We start from the raw sequence: 27440 nt of genomic DNA, 5'->3' as shown, positions 1-27440 counted from the left end.
AATATTTTCCATTCTGTGGATTGTCTTTTCACTCTCTTGGTTATGTCCTTTGATACACAAAATTTTTTAATTTTGATGAAACCTAACTTATCTATTTTTACTTTTTAATGCCTGTGCTTTGTATCATACTAAAGAAATCATTGCCTAATCCAAAGTCATGAAGATTTTTACCTATGTTTTCTTCTAAGAGTTTTATAGTTTTAACTTTTTAATTTTAGATCTTTTATTCATTTTCAGTTGCTGTTTTTGTATATGGTGTAAAGTGAGGATCCAACCTCGTTCTTTTCCATCTGGATATCCAGCTTTCCCAGCACCATTTGTTGAAAAAACTCCCCTTTCTCCACTGAATGGTCTTGGCACCCTTGTTGAAAATAAATTTACTGTATATATGAGAGTTTATTTCTGGGCTCTCTGTTCTATTGCACTGGTTTAGGTATATATCCTTATGCCAGTGCCACAATGTTTTGATTACTGTAACTTTGTAGTAAGTTTTGAAAATGTGAGTCCTCCAACTTTGTTCTCCTTTTTCAAGATTTTTTTTTACTATTTATGGTCCCTGAGTTTCCATGAATTTAGAATGGATTTTTTATTTCTATAAAAAATGCCATTGAGATACACTCAATTGTTTCTTAAAGAGATTTAAATAGTAAGGGGAAAAATGTCTATTAATTTACCCACGAAGTTCCCATTTTCAGTTCTCCTCATTCCTTTGGGTAGATCCAGATTTCTGACTGGTATTATTTTCCTTCTCCTTAAAGGACTTCCTTTAACTTTTACTGTAGTACACATGCTGGTAGTTAATTCAGCTTTTGTATATTTGAAAAAGTCTTTATTTCATCTTCAATTTTGAAGATATTTTTACTGGGTATAGAAAGAATTCTAAGTTCACAAGTTTTTTTGTTTTTTTTGTTTTTGCTTTTTCTTTCAGTGCTTTAAAGAGGTTGCTCCACTGTCTTTCTCATTTGCACTGTTTTGGATGAGAAGTCTGATTGCATTCTCATTTTGTTTCCCTGTACCTATTATGTCTTCTCTTTTGTCTGATTGATTTTAACATTTTTCATTTTAATATTAATTTTATGCAATTTGGTTATGATGTGCCTTGGTGTAGCTTTCTTCATGTGTATTTTGCCTGATGTTCATTTACATTCTTGGGTCTGTGGCTTTATAGCTTTCATCAAATTCAAAAAATTGTTGGCCATTATTTCTTTTTTTTTTTTTTTTAAGTCATAAGCAAATGGCTGTATTTTTTCTTTTCTTTTTTTTTTTTTAATTAATTTATTTATTTATTTTTGGCTGTGTTGGGTCTTCGTTTCTGTGTGAGGGCTTTCTCTAGTTGTGGCGAGCGGGAGCCTCTCACTGTTGTGGCCTCTCTCGTTGCGGAGCACAGGCTCCAGACGCGCAGGCTCAGTAGTTGTGGCTCACGGGCCTAGTTGCTCCGCGGCATGTGGGATCTTCCCAGACCAGGGCTTGAACCCGTGTCCCCTGCATTGGCAGGCAGATTCTCAACCACTGCGCCACCAGGAAAGCCCCAGCCATTATTTCTTAAAATAATTTTTCTCCCACTCTTCCCTGCGCTCTATTTCCAGACTCCAATTATACTTACATTAGGTTGCCAAAAGTTATCCCACAGATAACTTTTCCAGCTTCCTACCTTGCTTGCATCCAAAATGAAATCTTCTGGTTCCAACTGGGCTTCTAGGTTACCAAGATGGATAATCTGCCTGTCAGGTTCCATATTACCTCACCATTTACAGTGCTGATTTTTAATTTCCTCTTTATTTCTGTTACCTAGGAATTTTTCTTTGTTCTTTCTTTCTCACATGCTGAGTAATACTTTTTAACATTTTTGCTATATTTTATCTAGAGATATCTAAGTATTTATATTGAAAGAATTTCACATTATCTTGGTCCATATCTCCTTAGCGACAGACCAGGACCATTTCCCTGTTTTCAAGGTCCTGCTTATTAAGGCAAAGAACAGTGTGTGCATTCTAACCCAGGCATTCAGAAGAACAAAAAATACCATATGTATATATGTATGTGTATATTTGTGTATGCAATTGGTTATTATTTGAAACAAGCCTAACCACTATAGTTTGCTTCAATTTGATAATGTGAAACTTTGCATTAGCCCTTTGAGAATTAACTGATGATTACTCATTTTAAATGCTACTGAGGAGTAACAAGTTACACTTAAATCCCATTTCTGGTTAAATTCCTCATTTAGGAACCATTTGATAGCTCATAAGATGTTTTCATTATTTTTAATGGACATTATTTTTAATGGGTTGTAGAGAAATCTAATTCAATGGCCATTGTTTCAGAGATGTAAAACTATACTGAGCAACCCAGAGTGCCACAGTGGAAAAGAAGCACAGGCTTTCGGGAGAGAAAGACTAGGTTTGAATACTAATTCCAGCACTTCTTAACAAGTCATTATACTATTCAGAATAGGAAAAATGCACTTAAATAAAAAATTATTAGTCTGAAGGATACTTAGGGGTTCCAGAACTTCAGGTATAAAACTTGAGCACTGATAATTCCACTCATTCATTTACCGAATATGTATTGAGTGCTTACCATATGTAAGATGGTGGCCTAGATGCTATAAGAAATATAGAGTCCTTTCCCTTTGGGAACTTACAGCTCTGGTAGGGAGTAGTGAGACAAGTATACAGATGAGTGTAGCGTAAAGCAGCATGGGAGCAGTAACAAGTATGCTACAGATGAAAGGCTCCAGTGGAGGTTATCACTTCGTTCTGAGCAATCCAGCTTCTCACTGTACTATAACAAGGAGTGTTTTCATACCAAGTAGCCCAAGCCATAGCCCAGGCAGCACCTGAAAACTATTCCTGAACCTGATCATCCAGCTGTTCTACCTCCACACAATCAACAAAGTATTTCTAATCACTTTGATGTGTCCTCTAAGATGCAGCAGGGGGAACCTCTGCAAGGACAGTATTTGTAGGACACAGGAGAAGTTCCAAGAGGCACATCTACAGTTTATGAGAACAAATTTATACATGCACTGTTAACCACAGCACCTGGAATTTTCTTAAAAGTCTAATTATACAGAATAATATGAGGGAAAGGCTAAGCAAAGTTCTCTAAATCCCCAAATTAGAAATGACTGTGAATAGGACAGTTGGAGAGGCAGTTATAAAAACTACAAGACAGAAAAGAAGAAATAATAGCCATTCACAAGCAACTACCAAACACGCAAGAAGCTATGACCATGATGAGTTTAGGAAAATTCATCCTGAGCCACACTTCTGTCTGTGACGGTCAGGGAGAGCTGTGGATAAGGGAAAGAGCAATTAGATTGCCAGGAGAGAGGAGAGGAAAATGTCGGAGATCTGGATTCACATCTCAGTTCTGCCACTGACTTAATGGTCTTTTGTAAATTATTTACCCTCATATGATTTCAGTTTCTCCATTTGTATACTGGCTTTGTTGGACATGTTGATCTCTTATATTTCTAAAAGTATATGAAGGGCTTCCCTGGTGGCGCAGTGGTTGAGAATCTGCCTGCCAATGCAGGGGACACGGGTTCGAGCCCTGGTCTGGGAAGATCCCACATGCCGCGGAGCAACTAGGCCCATGACCCACAACTACTGAGCCTGCGCGTCTGGAGCCTGTGCTCCGCAACAAGAGAGGCCGCGATAGTGAGAGGCCCGCGCTCCGCGATGAAGAGTGGCCCCCGCTTGCCACAACTAGAGAAAGCCCTTGCACAGAAACGAAGACCCAACACAGCCAAAAATAAATAAATAAATAAATAAATTTTTAAAAAATAAAAGTATATGAAAAGCTGGTAGGATTTTGAGTGATAGAGCCATTAGAACAAGAAGTTTTCCAGATGGAGACAGCGACATTATTTAAGGAACAAAAGGAAAGTAACGCAAAACTTGAATACTGAATTCTTCACAATAAAATCAGTAGACTCCATAAAATAATGATGAAGGTGGTCCAAGCATGATTATCTATGTCTTACTCGAGTAAACTGTGCCCTGCCTCTATAACCCCACTACTAGTGTGATGCCTAAAGTAAAATTGGTGCTTAATGAATATTTGTGAGAAGGAAAGGAGGGAAGAGAAATAAAAGAGAGAGACGTGGGGAGGGAAGGAAGGAAGTTAGCTGGTTCAAGAAGTCCTCTCACAACAGGTGCCACATTTTGTGGCAGGGATCCCTGTATTTAATGGCCTTTCGTATCTGCAACAGTCTGTTTTAAAACAGAGCTGTTTACTTAGAATGCTTTTATTACAAACTGTATTTGTGCTTAGAGAGGGCTTCCAGCTGTGGTAGCTTTTAGAAGGTCCCTTTGTGTGTGTACATAGTGTCATAACGGGTCATTTCTGCCTAACCAGTCAATTTCATTGACTCAGATGGGGCCACTTTATGAATGAGCTATATCATTTTCCTCCTTAATTTTTACTCTAGACAATAAATGTTTTATGCCTGGAAAGATGGTTCATTTATTCAACAGATGCTTAGTAAATACCTCCCAAAAGCTAAGCATTGTGTGAAACACTTGGAATACAGAGGTATGTAATATAGACAAGGTCCTTGCCTTTATGGTGCTTACAGTGTCATGGGGGACTCTCACATTAAATAAATAATCATATGATAATTGATACAACTGTGATAAATGTTTTAAAGGGAAAGGACAGAATGTTACAAGAGAAATCCAAACTAATTTGAAAAGGTGGAGTCAGGAAAGTATGTTACAGTTAAAACCCTAAACATCTTAAATATTTCCCTACTTGAAATGTAAAAAGATAAGATTACTCCCATAGGTTGCTGATAATATTAGGAATATCTAAATTTGGAAAGATAGGGTTGTTCAGAGAGGCACAGATTCCTTAGAAATTCAATTCTTTAATTTAATAAATGACTGAAAAGGGAGACAGTGTTTACCCAAGAACACACAGCTTGCTACTAGCAGGGCTAGGAGTTGAACACAGGTCTTCTAATGTCCTCATTACCTCTCCTTGGTGACATAAAATAATGAAGACATTATACATCAACTATAGATCAGCCATGGCCAAATGAACTATCAAGTGTCCAGTCTGTACAAGCTTGTATATTGAGTGGGCTAAGGTGTTTACATAGTAAATGCAAATGCAAATATAAACAAAAACATACAGAATATGTCCTATTAGGCTGATTGTACCTGGTTATAGTAAAACTGTAGTATATAGACCAAAGTAGGAAATACCCAGTTGGAATCAGTGAAAATATTTTTAAAGGAATATGCTTCTGTTTCTTTAAAATAAAAATACTAATGGCTAAGTACGTCTCCAAGTAGGAGTTTTTAAAACCTGTTTTTAGTCATGTGTAATATTACATGACACGTAAATTGTCCTGACTACTTTGCAGCCTAAGTGGTCTCTCAGGTTAAACATTGTTCCTGATATTTTGTCCCAACATATAATTTCTCTGGCATACTCTTTTATCACAGATGGTATAGCAGTTAGCTTCAGGCCAGCAACATGTAATTTTTCCTAATTTTTTATTTGAAAGATTAGGAATCAATGAAATGCTACTATTTATACCAGAGATTGTGGACTTAATGGAATCATTGAAACCAAAAGGAGTATGAGGCTTCAGGGAGAAGGCCAGCTTGAATAGATATCAGAGGGAGTACCTAAGACAGTGCTGAGTATATACTCAGCCTGAGCAAGCATATATTGAACTGAGGAGACAAAAAGAAAGAATTAAGTTAAACCATATGAAATTTCCATTTTTATAGGTCAAAACCAGTCAAATATCGGTAACTTATGTATGATTCAGCCTATTGTGCAAAATGACCGGAAAAGGAACCTATACTCTAATGTCAACAGGTGTGGATATTTATTAAATTTAAGGACATGTATATTGGCTATACTCCAGAATTTAACAAATAAGAAATTCTGGTTATTGAATTAACTTTTAATTTTATATGAAGTCACAATTTAAATGTAGGCAGATGGCATAATCACTTCAGACACTAAAAATATTCTAAAAGATCTTCAACTTAGATAACTTTTACTTTATCCACACTTCATGAGTGTGAATGTTGTGGGGAAATACTTATTTGATAACCAAGCTTTAGTGGTGTGATGTGGACTAAAGTTAAGCAGGGTATTTTGCTTTCAACCTCTTTCTGTGCTGACCAGATTACTTCCTAGTCCTTTACTCTCTCCCAGCCCTTAGTCCCAATGCTGATAATCTCCAAGTTTATCTTAGAAAAATCAGGAGTAAAGGAGAAGGGAACTAATCAGTGAAAATGAACTAAATGTCAGGTACTTTGCTAGATAGTTTATATATCATTGTGTTGAATTCTCACAACCCTATGAGACAAATGTTATTTCTTTTTTACAGTTGAGGAAACTGAGGCCTAAAGAGATTAAATAACTTGCCCAAGGTCACACAATTTGTAAGTGGTAGCCTAGGCTTCAAACATTCTTATTTTCACTATCTACTGTGCTACTCAACTTAATTATTTGTTAGCTTATTTACACTGTACACTTTAAAAGTGCCTTGTTTAATTATAATAAATTTACACAGGAGTAAGACAAGGGGATTATTATTTTTTTCTTTAAAAACAGTAATGTGGTAAAATGCATTTGAATATTTTCCTTTCTTTTAAGGATGAACGAGAAGCCAGAGAAAATGTGAAGAGAGAACAAGACGAGGCCTATCGCCTTTCACTTGAGGCTGACAGAGCAAAGGTAGGTTTGGTCAGGGGACTTCTGGGATAAAGAACTCAATCCTAAATAGTCTTTCATTATTTAAATGCCAGCCCTTTAATCATTTTGAAACCTAAGAGAGTTGGGTTTGCAGTGGAGAAAGCTAGTTTCAATTAACAGAAAGAATATAATTCTATCTCTGGTTCTTAAAGCATGGTTCATTTTGACAAGATAAATTTTTTTAAGAATCATGAAAAGTGAAAGCAAAAATGGGCCTAATGTTTACTTCATTTGTTTTTAATCAGTCTATGGTAAAATCTAGCAATGTTTAAAAAGCTCTTCAGGTGATTTTAATGTGCAGTCAGGGTTGAGAACCACTGACTTATTTAATGCTTCTTGAGCACCTGCTCCTGTACTGGGCACTGAAGGAAAGGAAAATGAATAAGCCACTCTTTCTGCCTTCAAAAGAAGGCTCACATTGTGCTGCAGAGTAGATTCAGTCAAGAGCACAGATAGCTGGAGCACTTAGGCAAGGATCCTAAATGTTGTAAGGGAAGCACTGAGTTCTGTGAGAGTTCAATGAACAGGATTTTCAGTGGAAAGTTTTTTCCAGCTTTTTTGGAGAGCCAAGAAATGGGAATGTACTAGGGAGGGTTTCATAGAAGAGACTGTATATTTGAACTGGATAGAGAAAGGGGGGTAGGAGAGGAAATAATGTATGCTAGCAGCAAGGGGCCAGAAAGCATGGGTTCAAGATAGAGGCTGATGTGAATAGAGTTTGATATTTGGGTACAGGGGAGGTGGCAGAAAAGACCAGAAAGGAAGACCAGAGAAAGGTCTGAAGGATCTTGAATGCTACACTACCCAGAGCTACCTAAATGTTTGAATAGGAACCCACCATGATCGTAGAGATATGCTTTGTTGTTGCTTTTATTTCCATCTTTGTTCCAGAGAGAAACACTTTCATTACCACAGTGTACCTCTGGGCCATGCTGAAAATGAACTTTTCTTCTTTTCTTTTTCTTTCTCTTTTTATTTCTTTTCTTTTTTTAAAAAAGGAGGCCAGTGTTTATTGTGTTGGATTCCTTTCTCTTTTATCAACAGAGGGAAGCTCATGAGAGAGAGATGGCAGAACAGTTTCGTTTGGAACAGATTCGCAAAGAACAAGAAGAGGAACGTGAGGTAGAGCATAATTTTTAGAAAAGTTGTTCAAATGCTAGGTCTATTTCCATTGCATTTGATTCTAAGGATGTTAATATTTCCTACAACTTACTTCTTTCCACTTTTCCCAGATTCATTTTAGTATGGAAGACTAATTTTCTTTAGAAGAATCATTCCCGATCTGTTGTGTTGAACTCTTAGAAAATTTGACCTTGTACTAGATTCATGGTTTTCTATTCTTTTCAATTCCTCTCCCCTTCCTTGCCTGACAAATACTCCCATCCTTCCTAAATATTGTCTCACCCAAAAAACACAAAGACTGTATTTTCTCCCCTTTTCCCAGGCTTTACTTTACCCACCAAAAGACACTGGGAGTTACTTCTGCAACATCTTGCACTGGGCCCCTATATGTGAGAAATCCATTTAGCTTGGCTGATTTTTTTCCGCCCTGAGTTCACGTCATGTCTGTGACAATATAGAGAATTTTTTCATTCACTCATTTGGCAAATATTTTTTTGACTACTTAGTGTGTGCCCAAAATCTGTTAGGAAGTAGGGATACAGATGTGGGTCCTCTACTCCAGGAGTTCATAGTCTTGTAAAAACAGAATTACATACTATATGTAAAAGTTATTATAGAGATTTACCTAAAGTGCAGTGGGAAAAAAGAGAAGGGGTGTCAAATGACTTCCTAGGATGACTCACAAAAAAGGGCTTTTAGAACTTTCTTCTAGACATGGGATTAATGGCAAGATTCACTTATAAAAAGAGGAAGCCATCTAACAAGTGATAGAAAGACCTGGAGGGCCCTAACTTGGGCTGATGAAAACTCCATTAGTCATCACTCTTGGTCAGAGGATGCCACCTCGTAACTTATTCAACAAATTTTTTTAATTAAAGTATAGTTGGTTTACAATGTTGTGCTAGTTTTAGGTGTACAGCAAAGTGATTCAGATATATATATATAGATAAAGATATAGATATAGATATATAGATATAGATATATAGATATTCTTTTTCAAATTCTATTCCATTATAGGTATTCACAAGGCATCGAATATACTTCCCTGTGCTATACAGTAAATCCTTGTTGTTTATTTTATACATAGTAGGGTATATCTGTTAATCCCATACTCCTAATTTATCCCTCCCCACCTCTAACCCCCTTTGGTAACCATAATATTTGTCTTTCTTGGTCTGACTTACTTCACTTAGTATGATCATCTTTAGGTCTATCCATGTTGCTGCAAATGGCAATATTTCATTCTTTTTTATGGCTGAGTAATATTCCATTGTATATATATAGCACATATTTTTTATCCATTCATCTATTGATGGACACTTAGGTAGCTTCCGTGACTTGGCTGTTGTAAATAGTGCTGCTATGAGCATTGGGGTGCATGTATCTTTTCAAATTAGAGTTTTCGTCTTTTCCAGATATATGCCCAGGAGTAGGATTGCTGGATCATATGGTAGTTCTAGTTTTAGTTTTTTAAGAAACCTCCATACTGTTCTCCATAATGGCTGCACCAATTTACATTTCCACCAACAGTGTAGGAGAGTTCCCTTTTCTCTACACCCTCTCCAGCATCAGCAAATGATTTTTGAGCAAGAACTATGCTAAGCACTGAAAGAGAAACAAAGGATAGTAAGACATTTTCTGCCTGCAAGGAGAGATTACATCTTGTAGGGAAGATACAACATGTCTACAAGTAACAGCAAATCAAGGAAAAACATGCTAAATAACATAAGAGAAATAAAAGCAAAATAATTAGAGTTCAGGGGCAAAATAAAAACCTTTCACAGCTTTTGGAATCAGTCAACACTACAGAAGAACTGATATTTGAACCAGGTCTTGAGAGATGTGTAAAACTGCATTTAATATAACATCTTGTATTTATTATTTAATACAAATAAATTATAAACTATATTAAATATATGTCATTTACATCATATTAATCTACTGTCTGCCTAGTTTTAAATACCTATTTTTTGCATTTCAATGACCAAGTACATTTGGGGTTACCTAGAAATCGAAGATAATAGTTACTGGAAGCTTAATCAGTGATATTAATACAATAAATGCATTTTTCTAATCAATTCTGACACTAAAAAATAAGAATTCCCAATGAGCATTCATTTCTATAAATATGGTAACATCACCATGAAATTCTTAAACCTGTGAAATTTTTAATTGACTAATACTTCTAAAAATGCAGTTAGTAAGTAGTATGACCAAATCACAGATCACCAGGATTTCTAGCAGGATTTGAAGGCAGTGGAGGTGAAGAGCATTTCAGGAAAAGACCTGTCAGTGTCATTTGCCTGCTCTTAATATGCCTTCTCTTCTCAAATCTCTCTTCCAGAAAGTACATCTGTCACATTTCCTTCTCAGCAGTAACTGATATTTGAGCCAGGTCTTGAGAGATGTCTTGACAGATGTGCAAGACACTGTTTGGAAATCAGAGTTTATTCATGTTCAAACACTTATCAAGTGCCTATCACACAAGTACAAAATACTATGCCTGACAAACTCTAGTATCTGTCCATGCTGAGGACTCTCAGTAATGGAAGGTAGAAAATATTTTGTTGAACATCTTCTGTGTATCAACTACTCTGCTACCTGCTTTAGCTATGCTTACTCATTGACCATTAAAACAAGCTACAAGGGAAGAGATTTCTCTTTTTTTTTTTTAATTATTTTTATTTAGTTATTTTTGGCTGTGTTGGGTCTTCGTTGCTGTGCATGGGCTTTCTCTAGTTGCGGCAGGCAGGGGCTACTCTTCATTGCAGTGCGCGGGCTTCTCATTGCAGTGGCTTCTCTTGTTGTGGAGCACAGGCTCTAGGTGTGCAGGCTCAGTAGTTGTGGCTCATGGGCTATAGAGCGCAGGCTCAGTAGTTGTGGCGCACGGGCTTAGTTGCTCCGTGGCATGTGGGATCTTCCTGGACCAGTGCTCGAACCTGTGTCCCCTGCATTGGCAGGCAGATTCTTAACCATTGTGCCACCAGGGAAGTCCAGGGATTTCTCTTTACAAGTGAGAAAACTGAAGCTCATTGAGAAGTCACACATAAAAATGGGAACAGCTGAAATCCTCACCTAGGTCTTTATGCCTACATACCAAGCTCATGCTCTTTTGCTTATTCCATCCCCAAACAAGGCCATATACCATTGTATGTGACTATAGGAATCATGTATGCAGAGTTTCACAAAAGTTTAGATGAGAGATTTGTCACTATACTTTTAAGCTGTTTCAAGAAATATATTTTTAAAAATTAGGACTTTCACTCTCTCATGCTCTATTTCACAAATGTTCTCTCTCTTTCTCTTAATAGTATATCTTCAACATATACTTGCTAAATGTCAAGTGTATACAAATAACTGCATGTTCTGGATCTAGAGCTTGGTAACATATGTACTTTCTTCTGATGATTTACCTTATTTACCCTGGGTTAAAATTTTCCCTCTTTCCAAATGTAGATAAAACTTGTCCTCTCATAGAAAACCCCATAAATATCTTTTAGCATACCTCAGTGTGTATGTTCCAGCTGTAAACATGTGCGAGGATGGAAGGCAGGGGGAGAAAGGACAAGTCATACTTTGCAGCTAGTCATTATTTGCATTTGTCCATTGATGTGCTCCCAGAAACACATGCTATGTGCTCTGTCCTCTCCCCCAGAGAGTCACATTAAATGCTCTTGTAAATCCCACCACTGAGAAACTATTTATCTTCTGTTTATCTTAATTTAATTCAGTCCTATCCAGACTTTTTTGTCCTTTTTTATCATGGAGCACCAATTAACATATTTCAGCACACTAGTGTATAACAAACGACTCTTTGGGAAAAGCTGGTATTGTGCAACCTCTGAAGAAACTGAGACCCAGAGAGATTATACAGTTTGCCTGTGGTCACCAAACTGGTTGGACATATAATCTGGACTAGAAGCCAGGTCACCTGACTTTTCACAGTAACACCGCCTCCCGTTCTAACCAGAAATCCTAACCCATGTAATTGCATTGAGAAACAAGAGTGGTTTTATTATTTTTATTATCTCTAGTATTTCAAATCCTTTAGAAAAATGAAATATTGAATAGTTAAATCACCTTGGTTATAGGAAAATTCCTTCCTTTTGCTGTGTGGTAAGTATTGGAGTAAAATCAGTAAAATCTGGGAATGTGTTTTGATCTGGTCCTTGGCCATGATAAGGTGAAAGTCTGTAAGACTATTCTGAAGGAAAAACAAAGAAATGACAACAAAAATTTCTGCTATTTTGCAAATTTATGTATCTACTTATTTTTTCCAAAATGAGTTTCAAGTAACTTACATAAATACATGCAATTCAAATGGATTAAGAAACAAAAGAAAAGATATAGAAATCAGGACAGGGTCAAATAAAGGAAGATAAAGCCAAGGGTAAGATTAGTATGTTGACAGCACAGGCACCAAATCCAGCACAGGCACCAAATGCATGTGACTGGGTTCTGTACATTTGCCACAGAATTTGTTATATGCCTCTCTTGAGCTAAAACAAAGGAAAATATGATTGTTTACAAGTTTGACTCTGTAACATCAGATAAAAGCTGATGTTACAGTCTCTCAAAAGGTGTCCAGAGTTTTCAAGCGCAAAGACCTTAGAGCGATGTTTCCTGTGGTTCCCCTTCAAGAGGAAGCTGCACAGTATGGTGAATACTATCCTCAGCTATATCCAGTAGCTGTAATAGAAATAGCAAGTCATGTATAACAGCTTCTTACAACTTTCTGTAATTTAAAGTCATAAGGCCAGAACACAATTTAGTGAAAGCATCTCTCCAAAGGCCCAAGCAATACAATTTTCTGATAGTCCAGTTTGAAGGACGGACTTTATAGCAACTGAAGAAATGTATGAACATTCCTTTAAGAAATCCTTCCTGAATGTTGTTTTTTGCCACTGAGTTTGGGGTAAGTAGAGAAGGTTTCAGCAAAGATTTTTGACTCCCAAGTCTTTTAATCAGTCAATATTCAGCAAATATTTATTAATCGCCTATGTAAACATCAATAAATCGGGTCCTGCGGCTACTATACAATTAGTGTGAGACGGCCTCTGCCCTCAAGGAGCTCACTGTTCAATACACCGTGGTAGATGATACAAAATAACTATAGGAAAAGATACCATACATTGTAAAAACCATTAACTAGTGGGTTTGGAGGAAGAAGATGACTTCTGACTAGGAAGGCAACAAGGAAGGCTTCACAGAGGGAGGAAGCTTTGGAGGATTGATAAGACATTGGTGGTTAAAGATGAAGTAGAAGAGATTTTGGATGGGTCGATAAATAGATGGGTGGCCGGACGGATGGCGAAAGGTATGGGCCAGGTAATCATGAACAAAGGGAGAAAGACACAGGGCTTCCTCGGAACAGTAAATGGACAAATTTAGAACACAGTCTTAATAATTAGAGCTAAGGCTAAAGGGCCAAACTTTGAAGAATCATGGGTAGGAGAGAATGGGCACAAAACTATTCCCTTTTGCTGCTGGTTTCCTCAAACAGAAAACTTAAAAGTTACATTTTTGCCCATCTATCCAGAGTTGGTTCCTTTCACATCTTGATGCCTCTTCAAGTAGAAAATCCTGAGTGATATTAAAGACCATTAAATGAGAGAACAGAAGAGCATGGAATTAGAAACATTGGCACTTCTCTTCAGGTCTCTGATTTAATCTTCATAACCATACTACAAATGGGTAAGGGAGATAGTATCATTACCATCTTACAGATGAAGAAAGTAAGATCATAGCAGGATTAAAAAGCCTATTTTTAAATCCTTACCTAACATTTGTCTGGTAAAAGCAGAACCAGAGCTCCTATCCAGTATTCTTTCTACCTATTAGCCCACACAGGAAGAATAAAGGCAGTACCATGTATAGGTTATTAAACTAAAACTGCTTTTTATAATCTGTGTTTTCATCTTATGTAAGTTGCTTCTTATCACGTCGATAACACCACTACGCTGGGCCATAATGATAATCATCTTTGCTATCAGCATGTCACTATCTGTTGAGCAATTAATAGGTCCTAAACTCTGTGCTGAGCACTTTACAGACATTATCTTATTGAATCTCTGCAACAACTTAATAAGGTAGGTGCCAATATATAAATACACCTTATTATAATTATAGAGAGCATATATCCACAGTTTCTTAGGTAGTTCCAACTTGGAGTATTCTGCTGCTAGCCTCATGAACCATTAAAATAGACTAGAAATTTCAGTTTCATAGTACCCAAATCACTACCTACAGCCTGTTCTTCATATCCAGAAGCAGCCCAAAAATCATATATCTGAATTTTAGTTCACAAAATATGATAATTTGCCTTGATTTACTTAATCCAGCAGTGAGGCTGTATTTTTAGTAAGCTATTCTTGCCCTCTAGATGGATGATTGGTTGCCAGGAGCAAAGAATGGCTGCAGGATTGGGTCAGACCAACTGTTCCCATATAAGATCCATTATACTCCTTTGATCATCTCATTTATTATCGTGACTTTAAATACTGTCTATACATTTGAAGAGCCCACACGCTGCAACGAAGGATCTCGCATGCCACAACTAAGACCCAAGGCAGCCAAAAATAATAAATAAATAAATATTTTTAAAAGAATAAAATAAAAGCTAAAATCTTTACAGTGATTCCTTGGCAGGAAAATCAAAATCTTTGCAGGATTTTTTTTTTCTTTTTTTTAGAACTTGACAAACTGATTCTAAAATTTATGTGAAAAGGCAATAGAACTGGAATAGCCAAAAAACAATTTTGAAAATAAAAGGAACAAAGTTGGAGTATTTACACTACTAGAGTTCAAGACAATATTATCAAGACAGTATGGGATTTGCCAAAAGGACTGTCCTATATATCAATGAAACAGAACAAAGAGTCCAGAAATAGACCCACACATATATGGTCAATTGATTTTTGACAAAAGTGCAAAGACAATTCAATGGAGAAAGGATGGCCTTTTCAACAAATGATGCTGCAAACTAATGGATATCCGTATGCAAAACAAAATTGAAAACAAAACAGTGAAAACACTTCCAATCCATATCTTGCATCACGTGCAAAAATTAACTCAAAATGGGTCATAAACTTAAATGTGAAATCTAAAACTATTAAAGTTCTAGAAGAAAACATAGGAGAAAATCTTCATGGTTTTGAGTTAAGCAAAGATTTCTTAGTTCTGACACCGAAAGCACAAGTCATAAAATAACAAATATCTAAATTAGACTTCATCAAAATTAAGAACTTCTACTGTTCAAAAGACACTGTTAAGAAATTGAAAAGACAAGCCACAGACTGAGAGAAAATCACCTATCTAATGTCCAGAATATATAATGAACTCTCAAAACTCTATAATAAAAAAACAACCCTAGTTTAAAAATGGGTGAAATATTTGAACAGACACTTCACCAAAGAAGATATACACAGGGGCAAGTAAGCACATGAAAAGATGTTCAACATTATTAGTCATTAGGGAAATGCAAATTAAAACCACAATAGATACACACCAATTAGAGTAGCTTTTTAAAAGAAAAATGGACAATACCAAGTACTGACCAAGATGAAGAGCAACTGGAACTCTCATATATTAATGGTGGGAATCATTAATGATATAGCACATTCACTTTGGAACTTTCTTAAAAAGTTAAACATACACATACCATATGACCCAGCAGTCCACCGAGGTTCTTATACAAGTGAAATGAAAGTAACAGTGAAATGTATTTTCACACAAAAGTCTGTACTCAGATGTTCATAGTGGCTTTATTTGTAGTTACCCCAAACTGGAAACAACTCAAATGTCCCTCAACTGGAGGATGAGTAATCAAACTGTAGTATATGTATAAAATGGAATACCAATCAGCAATAAATAGGGGTGAACTACTGATATATATACATTCAACAACATGGATGAGTCTCAAATGCATTACACTAAATGAAGGAAGCCATTTATATGACATTTATAATTAAATTTATATAACATTCTGGAAAAGGCAAAACCAGGGACAGAAAACAGAGGTTGCCTGGGGATAGGGGAATTTGGGGGGGGGGGGGTGATAGAACTGTTCTTTGTCTTGGCTGGTGATGATGGTTAGACAAATGTATGCATTTATCAAAATCACAGAATTATACATTTAAAAGGATGAGTTTTACTGTATATAAATTATGCCTAAATTTTAAAACGGGAAAAAAACCATTAAGTGGACTACTCAAGGCATATATGATCTAATCACTCCTCTCCTTTGCTTCCTCTCTGACTTCAACTCCTACCCCTTTCCCCCGATCATTCTGTTCCAGCCACATTGGCTGCCTTGCTATTCTTCCGTCTAGCCAGACACCAGGGCTTAGCATTTACTGTGACTTCTGCCTATAATACTTCTCTCAGATGTAAATGTGACTCCTTCTCTCCTTTAGGCCTCTTACTCACTGAGGCCTACGGTATTTGTATTGAGGTTTACAGTATTTAAAGTTGTACCCCTCCCTCCCTCTACCAATACTCCCTCCACTTTTCTCCATACTGCTCATCACTATGTGACAAACTATGTATTTTCCTGTGTGTATATTTGTCGTTTTTCTCCCACCCTACTAAAATATAGGCCTCACGTAAGCAGAATATTTTATCTATTTTGTTCACTGTTATTTTCCCATTATCTAGAACAATGCCTGACACATAGGAGGTGCTCAGTAAGAATTCATGGAATTAATGAATGTTGGCTTTAGCCTATTTCACACTCTGCTTCAGCCAGCTATAAACTGTTATTTGGTGGGTACTCATAACTGCCTAGAAGATAGTGTGCGTGTGCATGTATTTATGTATGCGTGTGTGGGTGTAAATTAAACCAGTCTTTGATTCTTATTGTAAAAGATTGGTGTAAGTATATCTTATCCTTCCTGTTTAAAAAATATAATTGGGTATCTATCTTCACTGCCTAATTTCACTTCGAAAGTCCTTATTTCTCACCCCTGAGATGTGAATGCCTTGACTATTCATTTGGCTTTAGTGAAACAAAAAGGCCCAAGATCAGTTCATATTTCCAACTTATACTAGGTTTTCTTGTTTTGTTACAAACCTAAAATAATGGAAATAAAAAACTATTTGTTGAGCTAACCAAATTGAAGTTTAACAATGGTGTTTACTATGACTGCTATTCAAGAGTAGGTGTTATTTATGTCATTGTTTTACCACAGTATTTACTTACATGAGGCCTTTGTTTTAGCCAGTTGAAACTGAGCTACTGATGTATTTTTATTCTTTTTTACCAGTAAAACTTGGGTATTCAGATCCCAAGGTTGCTGACTTACCTAATATCTCTTCATTGTTTTCCACATTGTATCATTGGTGAGGGATGTCTAAGGTCTGTTTTCCTTCTGGGGAAAAGCCCTGGAGACTGGGTGCACTGAGCAGCAGACATTGTCTGCACAATGAATGGGGTAATGAGCTACTGTTGTTTATTTGTCTATAGTACAATTGGTTGATTTCAGACAATAATGTAGCATCTGTTATTATACTGTGCAGGGAAATGTCAAAATAGAAAGCAAGCAGATAGGTGGATTAAAGGAAGAACAGGAGGAGAAACCAGGAAATATCACCTTAAGTTCTGATTTAAAGTAGGTGCAAAGGGAATAATGATAATGATAACAACACCAACAATGACTGTCATCTGTTGAGTACAGTGTTACAGCATGAAGTTCAATGCTGGGCACTTCTCACTGATTGTAGTGCTGACCATGTGTCAGCACTTGCTAAGTGTTTTATATACATGACTGCATTTTATACAAAGGAAGATATTATCAGCCCTGTTAAATAAGGAACCTGAAGTTCATAAAGACTGTCATATGCCTAATGGCCAGGATTTGAACCTCTGGCTGTCATACCCAAAGCCTGTTTCCTAACCATATATTAGATTTAATGTAAAGATTAAAGTTTTTTAAACTGCAGTGTTAGAAGTCAGGATAGTGATTAACTTTGAGCAAGGTAATTCTCAAGAAGGGGGCAAAAGGGCCCTGAGAGGCTTGATCAGGGTGCTAGTTATACAGGTATGTTCACTTACTGAAAATTTATCAAGTTGTACACTTAAGATGTGCACTTTTACATGGATATTTCAGTAAAAACTTTAAAACGACAAAATACATGACTTTGGACAAAAGATGAAGCTGTGTATATCGCTGATTCAGAAGAATTTTTTTAAAGTTTAAAATATATATTTATATGAAAATATGCATGAAAATTAATGGAGAGAGTCTGAGGTGATGAAGAGTTTTAGAAATAGATAGTGGTGATGGTAACACACATTGTGAATGTACTTAATCCCACTGAATTGTTCACTTAAAAATGGTTAGAAAAATTAATGAGTGTAACACTCAAATGATGGCAGTGGCTATCTCTTGGTGGTGAATCTAGAAATTAATTGTAATGTTTTCTTATTTAATCTGGTTTTTGTGATAAATATATATTACTTTTATAATCAGGAAAAATGTTTAATCTCAAAGAGACGGTTTTAAAGAACCACCAGTGTTAGAGAGAAATAGTCAAATGATTCCATTAATAGTTTAGAAAATGTATGTAACTAATCCATAGAGGTAGTTTATCCTACAAACAATTCTTGGTTAGCTAGCCCTTACAGGACACATAATGTGGAAAGTTAATCTGAACGGTTGATGCTGGAGGGAGTCAACCTCAGAGAAAGGAAACTCAGGATGTTCAGTTCTTGGTTCCTAGAAATAGAAGCCGTGATATTCAGATTCTTTTAGCATTTACTGATCACTTACTATGTGCTTATCACCATACTAAGCACTTTTACATGCAGTATTTCAGTTAACATGTTAGTTTACTCCTCTTCTTATCAAATATATACATTGAGCATCTATTTTGTACTATTCCCTATACTTGGAATTAAAACTAAGACATATTTCCACATCCTTACAGAGCTTGCAGGCTAGTGGGAAAGCCAGACATTAAACAAATAAGTAATACAGTATAGTGAACGCTATAATAGACATAATTGGAACTTAATTTTGATATACACAGGTTCATCTCTTCATTGGGTTATTAATGTATGACAGTGTTACTAAAATAGTTTAATATTTGAAAATATTTAGCTGAAACTCATTGCTGACCCAGAACACTAATATTAGATAAACTTCCACTCATAGTATCCAAAAGAAAGATAAAAGTAACTGGTTTAACTTTCTGTTCTTCTGATTTTTTAACTATATTTTTTGTCTCCATTTCTGGGTATCAATTTCCCCATATAAAAAATGAGAGTGTAAGACTGTTTAGCCAGTGTAACCCCAAGCAACCATTAACCAAAGCCTGTTATGTCTCAGATACCACACTGGGAACTTTACATATATTGTGTATGTAATTCCCATGTTTATAATCCTCTATGAAGTAGGTGATATTATCCAGTGCCTCCAGAAGGAAAATGACCTCGGTATCATAGAAAAGACTAGCTTTCTCTGTACACTGCAGAAATTTTTAATGCTCTTTTGAAAATACTTCAGTACTCTAGAACCAACCAGATTATCCTGAATAACACAGAAAGTAATTTCTCATACATAATGGAGTCTGAGCAAACTTTGTTCTGCTATTGGTTGTTTTAAATATATTTTAACAGGTAATATATTTTATTTAGTTATTTTTGGCTGCGTTGGGTCTTCGTTGCTGTGCGCGGGCTTTCTCTAGTTGTGGTGCGCGGGCTTCTCACTGCGGTGGCTTCTCTTGTTGCGGAGCACAGTCTCTAGGCATGCAGGCTTCAGTAGTTGTGGCACATGGGCTCTAGAGCGCAGGCTCAGTAGTTGTGGCGCACAGGCTTAGTTGCTCTGCAGCATGTGGGATCTTCCTGGACCAGGGCTCGAACCCATGTCCCCTGCATTGGCAGGCGGATTCTTAACCACTGCGCCACCAGGGAAGTCGTAACAGGTAATACATTTACATGAATCAGAAGTAAAAAACATAAAAAAGCATATTCAGAAAACGCCGTCACTTCTTCCACCCTGTTTCCCCCACCCCCTGTAAGTTACCATTTTTGTGTTTCTTTTTATTTGTTTGTAAGTTTATTGATTTTTCTCCAGAGAAGCAGCCTATTTATTGGTTAGCTGGTTATGTTTTTCTTTTTTTTTCTAATGCATTACTTTATGCTTTTAGTTTTATTATTTTCTTCTCAGCTTGCTTTCCATTTGTTTTATTGGTATTTTTTGTTCTGCTAGTTTTTTAAGTCTAATTCTTAATTAACTTTTATTTTTTATTTATTTATTTATTTATTTTTGGCTGCGCTGGGTCTTCATTGCTGCGCACAGGCTTCTCATTGCTGTGGCTTCTCTTGTGGAGCACAAGCTCTAGGTGCACGGGCTTCAGTAGTTATGGCACACGGGCTCAGTAGTTGTGGCTCGGGCTTTAGAGCGCAGGCTCAGTAGTTGTGGTGCAGGGGCTTAGTTGCTTCGCGGCATGTGGGATCTTCCCGGACCAGGGCTCAAACCCGTGTCTCCTTCATTGGCAGGCGGATTCTTAACCACTGCGCCACCAGGGAAGACCCAATTAACTTATTTTTATTCTTTCGTTTTGAATGATATAAGAATTTTAGGGCTATGAATTTCCTCTGAGCACTGCTTTAAATGAATCCCAGAGATTCCAATATGAATATGAAATTTCAACAGTCATTGTTTTCTAGATATTCTGTAGTTTTCATTATATTTCCCCTTTTACCTAAGAGTTGTTTAATAGGGTTTTTGTTGTTGTTGTTTTTTCTCCAAAGGGAGTGACACCAACTTTGAAAATTGTGTTGAGATTTTAGAGAACATATATCCCAATTTCTCTCACTCATGTTAATTGGGGGAAATTTTTGTTTTTCCTATTGATGAAAATTGGGAACATAGAAATGTGAAAGTAACCAGGAACACAATATAACTGTGAAGCTGAGCATGCTAATACCAGGCTTACTTGTCTAAGGAACCTGCCACAGTTCTAGGAACAAAAAGGTTTTAGTGAATTTCTGCCACAGGCAGGGACATCAGAGATCTTTAAACTCCTTCCACTGGAATATCTTGAATGTGAAACAGCGTAATACTAGATTGAGAACTAGAGCCCAACTCTAGCCATGAGATCTCCCAACAGTTTACCCCACCTGTTTGAGTCTGTGCAACATCTAGGTCCAGAAATGTGGACTTGGCCAAATCTCACAGCAGTTTAGTGGCAAAGCTGGAACTAGGACCATAGTCTCCTGCCCCCAATAAGCCTGATATTTTAATTTCTTTCCATTCCATTTTTTTATTGTAGCAAAATATATGTAACAAAAATTTGCCTTTTTAACCATTCTTAAGTACAGTTAAGTGGCATGAATTACATTCACAGTCTTGCAACTACGACCATTATTTCCAAACATTTTCATCACCCCAAACAGAGTCTTTCCTCCATTTTGTTATTAATATATTATCCAGAATTCTACAAAATCTTCAGTCATTTCTACTTGGGAAATGTATGTTCTCTCTCTCTTCTGCGCGCGCGCGCTCGCGCTCTCTCTCCCTCTCTCTCTTTTCCCCACTCCCCATCTCTCTCTCCCTCTCTCTTTCTCTCTCCACCCCCTATCTGTGTGTGTGTGTGTGTGTGTGTGTGTGTTCGCGTGCGCATGCGTCTTTTGCAAATGCTTCTCACAGCCTTAATTCATACCCTAGAAAGGAATCACAAATACCTGAGCCCTTCAGTAAAAAATAAATTACCTTTCTTTTCTGTGTAGTTACCTATCAATTTAATGTGTCATCAAGGTGGGATTTATTTTAATTAATTGCTTATTGGGCTAATATTAAGAAAATGAAAAACACATAATTCTGTTGTCCAAGCATTAGGCTTAGTTAATAAATGGGCAATAGCTTTTTGATGAGTTTCTAGAAAGCAGCAGGTTTTTTCTTGTCTCTCCCTCCCCCACCCCCCCACAGTTCCATCCATCAACAGTTTAACACCTGATTTTTGCCCTCTTTAGGCCATCAGACTCTCCTTAGAGCAGGCCCTGCCTCCAGAGCCAAAGGAAGAAAATGCTGAGCCTGTGAGCAAACTGCGGATCCGGACACCCAGTGGCGAGTTCCTCGAGCGGCGTTTCCTGGCCAGCAATAAGCTCCAGATCGTCTTTGATTTTGTAGCTTCCAAAGGATTTCCATGGGATGAATTCAAGTTACTGAGTACCTTTCCTAGGAGAGATGTAAGTTCCCATGCCTATCTCAGGAAGTGTGTCCAGATGGGAGATAGCCCATCATTAGGGCTGGACAAAGTAGTCCAAGAAAAGTGCCATGGCACAACTTACCACAAGACCACACACTCGGGAGTCCTTCTTTGTTCTGCACACCTTTCTCTCCTCAGCCTTTGGAGAAGGTATGGCTTCCCAGGCCAGCAGACATGTGCGTAGTAGCCTAGGTAAGAAATTAGGTACTAGGTTTTCCTTCCTAGTTGTTTCCCCTATTCCAGCACTCATACAGGCTTTCCCAAGGTTTCATCTTTGTATACCTTAGGGTAGATCTGAGAATTATGTGCTTAACAGCTTAACAGTCAGATCAGGGTCAATGATTATAGGTTCGTGAACAAGTCATGCTAAACCAAGAGTATTTTGTGATTTGACAGTTCTTACTAGCCTGGGAAGTCAGGGAGGGTGACCTATATTCACTGTGTATCTGTATTTCAGCAAGGCTTTTGATAGTCTCTCATAGTATTCTGGGGAAAAATAGAGAGATGTAAATCGACAGGTAGATTCATTGCTGATTAAATGGATGTGTCCAGAAACTGTTGACTAAGAGACTGCCCTCTTCCTGGAGGGAAACAAGAGGCTCTATATTTAATTCTTTATTACTCATCACACTTATTGGCAACTTAAATGAAGACGTTATCAGGTTTATGGATTATGAAAAATAAGATTCAAGAAAGCCTTAAAATAGTGAAATAATAGGCAAAAATGAACCTAGAAAAATTTTACAGAAATATATAGACATAGAAAGAGATGCCTGCATAGGCTTAGAAAACCAATTGCTCAAGTTTGGGATGAAAGAATCATGCTTTAGTAGAGGTTATGGTGGTTGAATTAAGCTGAATATACATTAATAATCTGTTGTGACTCCCAACAAAAAGCCAGCTGCATTTTTAGAGGTATAATCCTAACAAGAGAATAACAAGTCGTAGTCAACTGTTTACGAAGGTAAACTACCCCTGAGTAGTCCTTAGACTCCATGCTGAAACTCTGTGCTGTCGCCTGAAGAAACAGGAGCTTGGGAGTTCCCTGGCAGTCCAGTGGTTAAGACTCCACGCTCCCAATTCAGGGTGCACAGGGTCGATCCCTGGCTGGGGAACTAAGATCCCGCATGCCGCATGGCGTGGCCAAAAAAAAAAAGCAACAGGAGCTTATCTAGGACAGGGCTGGTAGGAAGGGAAGGGAAGTGGAAATCATATCATTTGGGGAAATATTTTCCTCTAGAGAAGGCACAGCCATGGGAGATGTGATTGTTGTCTTCAGCTACTTGAAAGCCTGCCGTGAAAAACAGGGATCTGATTTTGTGCAGCTTCAATGATAAAGTGGGACCAGTTAAGTTGAAAGTTATTGGGAGGCAAATTTGGCCCAATGTAAGAAGGCCACTTTCTAAGAAAAGAATATTTTGTGTTGTGAGACAGTGATTTTTCTATTTTTGGAGATAACGAAGCACTACTGAATTATCACTTTTTTTATAATAATGGATAAATAGGGAGAAGGAGTCGTTCCTGGAGTTCCTACTTTCTATGTTCCTACTTTATATGAAAAGGGGCTTAGACTAGCTTATCTCTAAGATACATTTTATTTTTTTTTATTTGGGGTATATAGTTGCTTTACAATGTTGTGTTAGTTTCTGTTGTACAATGAAGTGAATGGGCTACATGTATACACGTATTCCCTCCCTCCCGCCCCCATCCCCACCCCATCCATCTAGGTCACCACAAAGCACCGAGCAGGCTCCCTGTGCTGTATAGCAGGTTCCCACTAGCTACCTGTTGTACACAGGGCAGTTCACATATGTCAATCCCAATCTCCCAGTTCATCCCCCCCGCCCGCCCTGTGTCCAGCGTCCGTTCCCTACATCTGTGTCTTTATTCCTGCCCTGCAAATAGGTTCATCGATGCCGTTTTTCTAGATTCCACATGCATGCGTTAATATACGATACTTGTTTTTCTCTTTCTGACTTACTTTACTCTGTATGACAGACTCTAGGTCCATCCACCTCACTACAAATAACTCAATTTCGTTCCCTTTTATGTCTGAGTAGTATTCCATTGTATATATGTACCACATCTTCTTTATCCATTCCTCTGTCAATGAACACTTAGGTTGCTTCCATGTCCTGGCTATTGTAAATAGTGCTGCAGTGAACATTGGGGTGCATGTGTCTTTTTGAATTATGGTTTTCTCAGGGTATATGCCCAGTAGTGGGATTGCTAGGTCATATGGTACTTCTGTTTTTAGTTTTTTAAGGACCCTCCATACTGTTCTCCCTAGAGGCTGTATCAATTTACATTCCTACCAACAGTGCAAGAGGGTTCCCTTTCTCCCCACCCTCTCCAGCATTTATTGTCTGTAGATTTTTTTTTTAATTTTTATTTTATTTATTTATTTATTTTTGGCTGTGTTGGGTCTTCGTTTCTGTGCGAGGGCTTTCTCTAGTTGTGGCAAGCGGGGGCCACTCTTCATCGCGGTGCACGGGCCTCTCACTATCGTGGCCTCTCTTGTTGCAGAGCACAGGCTCCAGACGCGCAGGCTCAGTAGTTGTGGGTCATGGGCCTAGTTGCTCCGCGGCATGTGGGATCTTCCCAGCCCGGGGCTCAAACCCGTGTCCCCCGCATTAGCAGGCAGATTCTCAACTACCGCGCCACCAGGGAAGCCTGTCTGTAGATTTTTTGATGATGGCCATTCTGACCAGTGTGAGGTGATACTTCATTGTAGTTTTGATCTGCATTTCTCTAATAATTAGTGATGTTGAGCATCTTTTCACGTGCCTCTTGGCCATCTGTATGTCTTCTTTGGAGAAATGTCTGTTTAGGTCTTCTGCCCATTTTTTTTATTGTGCTGTTTGATTTTTTGATATTGAGCTTCATGAGCTGTTTGTATATTTTGGAGATTAATCCCTTGTTGGTTGCTTCGTTTGCAAATATTTTTGCCCATTCTGAGGGTTGTCTTTTCATCTTGTTTATGGGTTTCTTTGCTGTGCAGAAGCTTTTAAGTTTCATTAGGTCCCATTTGTTTATTTTTGTTTTTATTTTCATTACTCTAAGAGGTGGGTCAAAAAATATCTTGCTGTGAATTATGTCAAAGTGTGTTCTTCCTATGTTTTCCTCTAAGAGTATTTTGTTGTTGGTTTTTTTTCTTATTTTATTTTTGGCTGCATTGGGTCTTCGTTGCTGCACGTGGGCTATTCTCTGGTTGCGGCGAGCAGGGGCTACTCTTCGTTGTGGTGTGCAGGCTTCTCATTGTGGTGGCTTCTCTTGTTGGGAGCACTGGCTCTAGGCACGTGGGCTTCAGTAGTTGTGCCGCAGGGGCTTAGTTGCTCCACGGCATGTGGGATCTTCCTGTACCAGGGCTCGAACCCGTGTCTCCTGCATTGGCGGGCGGATTCTTAACCACTGCACCACCAGAGAAACCCCCCTCTAAGAGTTTTATAGTGTCCAGTCTTACATTTAGGTCTTTAATCCATTTTGAGTTTATTTTTGTGTATGGTGTTAGGGAGTGTTCTAATTTCATTCCTTTACATGTAGCTGTCCACTTTTCCCAGCAATACTTATTGAAGAGACTGTCTTTTCTCCATTGTATATCCTTGCCTCCTTTGTCATAGATTAGTTGACCATAGGTGCGTGGGTTTATCTCTGGGCTTTCTATCCTGTTCCATTGATCTGTATTTCTGTTTTCATGCCAGTACCATATTGTCTCGATGACTATAGCTTTGTAATACAGTCTGAAGTCAGGGAGTCTGATTCCTCCAGCTCTGTTGTTTTCCCTCAAGTTTGCTTTGGCTATTCAGGGTCTTTTGTGTCTCCATACAAATTTTAAGATTTTTTTGTTCATAAAAAATCATTTCTGTAAAAAATGCCATTCATAATTTGATAGGGATTGCATTGAATCTGTAGATTGCTTTGGGTAGTATAGTCATTTTCACAGTATTGACTCTTCCAATCCAAGAACATGGTATATCTCTCCATCTGTTTGTGTCATCTTTGATTTCTTTCATCAGTGTCTTATACTTTTCTGAGTAGAGTTATTTTACCTCCTTAGGTAGGTTTATTCCTAGGTATTTTATTCTTTTTCTAGCAATGGTAAATGGGATTGTTTCCTTAATTTCTCTTTCTAATTTTTCATTGTTAGTGTATAGGAATGCAAGAGATTTCTGTGCATTAATTTTGTATCCTGCAACTTTACCAAATTTATTGATTAGCTCTAGTAGTTTTCTGGTGGCATCTTTAGGATTATCTCTATGTATAGTATCATGTCATGTGCAAACAATTTTACTTCTTCTTTTCCAATTTGCATTCCTTTTATTTCTTTTTCTTCTGATGCTGTGGCTAGGACTTCCAAGACTATGTTGAATAATAGTGGCAAGAGTGGATATCCTGGTCTTGTTCCTGATCTTCGAGGAAATGCTTCCAGTTTTTCACCCTTGAGAATGATGTTTGCTGTGGGTTTGTTGTATAAGGCCTTTATTATGTTGAGGTAGTTTCCTTCTGTGCCCACTTTCTGGAAAGTTTTTTTTTTTTTTTTTTTTTTTTTTAAATGGAATGGTTCTTAAGTAACCACTTCTTTTTTTTTTTTTTTGAAATTCACGTTCTTTTATTTATTTATTTATTTATGACTGTGTTGAGTCTTCGTTTCTGTGCGAGGGCTTTCTCTAGTTGCGGCAAGTGGGGACCACTCTTCATCGCGGTGCGCGGGCCTCTCACCATCGCGGCCTCTCTTGTTGCGGAGCACAGGCTCCAGACACGCAGGCTCAGTAATTGTGGCTCACGGGTCCAGTTGCTCCGTGGCATGTGGGATCTTCCCAGACCAGGGCTCAAACCCATGTGCCCTGCATTGGCAGGCAGATTCTCAACCACTGCGCCACCAGGGAAGCCCAAGAGTTTTTATCATAAATGGTGTTGAATTTTGTCAGAAGCTTTTTCTGCATCTATTCAGATGATCTTATGGCTTTTATTCTTCAATTTGTTAATATGGTGTATCACATTGATTGATTTGCGTATATTAAAGAATCCTTGCATCCCTGGGATGAATCCCACTTGATCATAGTGTATGATCCTTTTAATGTGTTGTTGGATTCTGTTTGCTAGTATTTTGTTGAGGATTTCTGCATCTACATTCATCAGTGATACTGGTCTGTAATTTTCTTTTTTTGTTGTATCTTTGTCTGGTTTTGGTATCAGGGTGATAGTGGCCTAATAGAATGAGTTTGGGAGTGTTCCTTCCTCTGCAATTTTTTTGGAAGAGTTTGAGAAAGATGTTTGTTAGCTCTTCTTTAAATGTTTGGTAGAATTCATCTGTGAAGCCATCTGGTCCTGGACTTTCGTTTGTGGGAAGATTTTTAATCACAGTTTCAATTTCATTA

At 37.6% G+C, this 27440-nt stretch overlaps 1 protein-coding gene across 1 annotated transcript in view; it reads left to right on the top strand.

Annotated features, from left to right (window-relative positions):
* The window catches only part of FAF1 (Fas associated factor 1), a 458337-nt gene that overhangs the window by 394795 nt on the left and 36102 nt on the right, over positions 1 to 27440 (top strand). Inside the window, exons 16-18 of the mRNA XM_059922257.1 lie at positions 6631 to 6711; positions 7774 to 7851; positions 21827 to 22042. Coding sequence (XP_059778240.1) covers positions 6631 to 6711; positions 7774 to 7851; positions 21827 to 22042 — 375 coding nt within the window. The remainder of the gene's footprint in view (positions 1 to 6630; positions 6712 to 7773; positions 7852 to 21826; positions 22043 to 27440) is intronic.

Source organism: Balaenoptera ricei, chromosome 1 (assembly GCF_028023285.1).
Source record: "Balaenoptera ricei isolate mBalRic1 chromosome 1, mBalRic1.hap2, whole genome shotgun sequence".
Classification (NCBI taxonomy): Eukaryota; Metazoa; Chordata; class Mammalia; order Artiodactyla; family Balaenopteridae; genus Balaenoptera; species Balaenoptera ricei.
This window is presented reverse-complemented; position numbering and strand designations above follow the sequence as displayed.